The sequence below is a fragment of the Bufo gargarizans genome, unplaced genomic scaffold, assembly GCF_014858855.1.
Source record: "Bufo gargarizans isolate SCDJY-AF-19 unplaced genomic scaffold, ASM1485885v1 original_scaffold_1579_pilon, whole genome shotgun sequence".
NCBI lineage: Eukaryota > Metazoa > Chordata > Amphibia > Anura > Bufonidae > Bufo > Bufo gargarizans.
In genome coordinates, this window is record NW_025334421.1 from 166283 (window position 1) to 168053 (window position 1771).

General features: G+C 36.0%; 1 protein-coding gene across 1 annotated transcript; it reads right to left on the bottom strand.

Moving 5' to 3' along the window:
* Positions 1-497: 497 nt before the first annotated feature.
* LOC122923416 (olfactory receptor 1019-like) lies at positions 498-1436 on the bottom strand. Its single transcript, XM_044274224.1, has one exon. It carries the CDS (start codon positions 1434-1436, stop codon positions 498-500), a length of 939 nt encoding a protein of 312 aa, XP_044130159.1.
* Positions 1437-1771: the final 335 nt, after the last annotated feature.

A 1771-nucleotide genomic window follows, 5' to 3' on the forward strand; every position in this document is an offset into this window, starting at 1 on the left:
TCCCCGTGGTGCACCCTGGGTAATGCTAAATGAACCGTTCAGACAAAGAAAGCTCATGGACATAAAATATAATCCATATATATAGTGTGAGGTATATATTGAGTGGCAGGAAAATGGATGTGCTATGTGAGATATATTTATCTGTTCTCCATACATACAGCTGTGTTAAAAATAATAGCAGACATCACTAACCTGATCAATCACTGTTTTTGGTAGAAATTATATTTCTACATGGTAAATCATTACTAGCAGGTGTACTAGAGTAATAGAAACCCAACAGACCCAACAATCATGACAGGCATGCTGCTGATTCTCTGTAGTTTAATCACTTATTGAAAGGGGCATATTTAAAATAATAGCAGTGTGGAGTTCAAAGAGTGAGGTCATTCATTCTTTGAAAAACAGGTGGCTATTATTGCCCATATTTAAGGAAGGGAAAGGGGTGACCCTAGGGGCGTCCTTATTTAAAGGAATTCCACTGATCGCAACTTGCTGTTTCAAAGTATGCTTTGGAATGATTGTATTATAGCTAATTTAATGTCTTTATTTCTTAAACTATAAATCAATGGGTTTAACATAGGTAAAACCACAGTATAAAACACTGTTGCCATATTTACATTATCTCTAGAGGCTGGAGATTTTGGACTGAGATACACATACAGTACTGTACTATAAAGTAGTGTTACTGCCACGATATGGGATGCACATGTAGAATAGGCCCTTTGTCTTCCTTCTGGAGCTGTTATTTTTAGAATAGCTATGAAAATGGACATATAAGATCCAAGAATTACCACAATGGAAGGCACAGTGACAGAAGATGAAAAAATGAATAGAATCATTTCATTTATTGTGGTGTCTGTACAAGAGATACTTAATAATGGAGGGAAATCACACACAAAATGATGGAGAACATTTGAAGCACAGAAGGAAAGATGGAATGTGCAGCAAGTCTCTATTAAAGAATGAAGAAATCCAGTGCTATAAGCTCCAAGCATCAATCCCAAGCATGTTTTATGCTGCATTATCAGGTTGTAGCTCAGTGGGTTACAGATGGCCACAAAACGGTCATAAGCCATAACAGCAAATAGGACACATTCAGTACTTCCCAGAGCACAGAAAATGAAGAGTTGTATGGCACAACCAACATAAGAAATAGGTGTCCTACTGAAATACAGGCCTACAAGCATCTTTGGAGCAATGTCTGAAGCATACACAAGATCTACAACAGAGAGGTTGCTCAAAAAAAAGTACATGGGTGTATGGAACCTTATATTGGTACAGACAAGATAAATGATCCCAATGTTTCCCAATATAGAAACAATATAAATAATTAAAAACACAAAAAATAAACATATGTTTTGGTAAGGACTATCAGAAAACCCAATAAGGACAAACTCATTTATCAAGGAATGGTTGTTGTCTTCCAAAATTCCCATTGAGATTTTATGAAGAACTGTTAGAAGCATGAGCAATTAAAGTGATGCAGTATAGTTACATCCAGAAACATTTCGATTCTCGTGAGTGATTGTGACTGACAGCAGTAGGTCCCTGTAACAAGGTTATCCTGGAAGATAACGAGAGATCAAAAATGATAGAGTGAATAATAACAATACAGTTTTAACTGACATAGTTGAGAGTGCAACAAAAAATCTAAGCCCTAAGGTTGGTTTATCACTATGTATAACAAAATCTTCAGAAGCAAACAGGGAGATTTATCAAAATTGGTGAAAAGGAAAACTAGTTTAGGTGCCCATAGCAACCAATTATATTC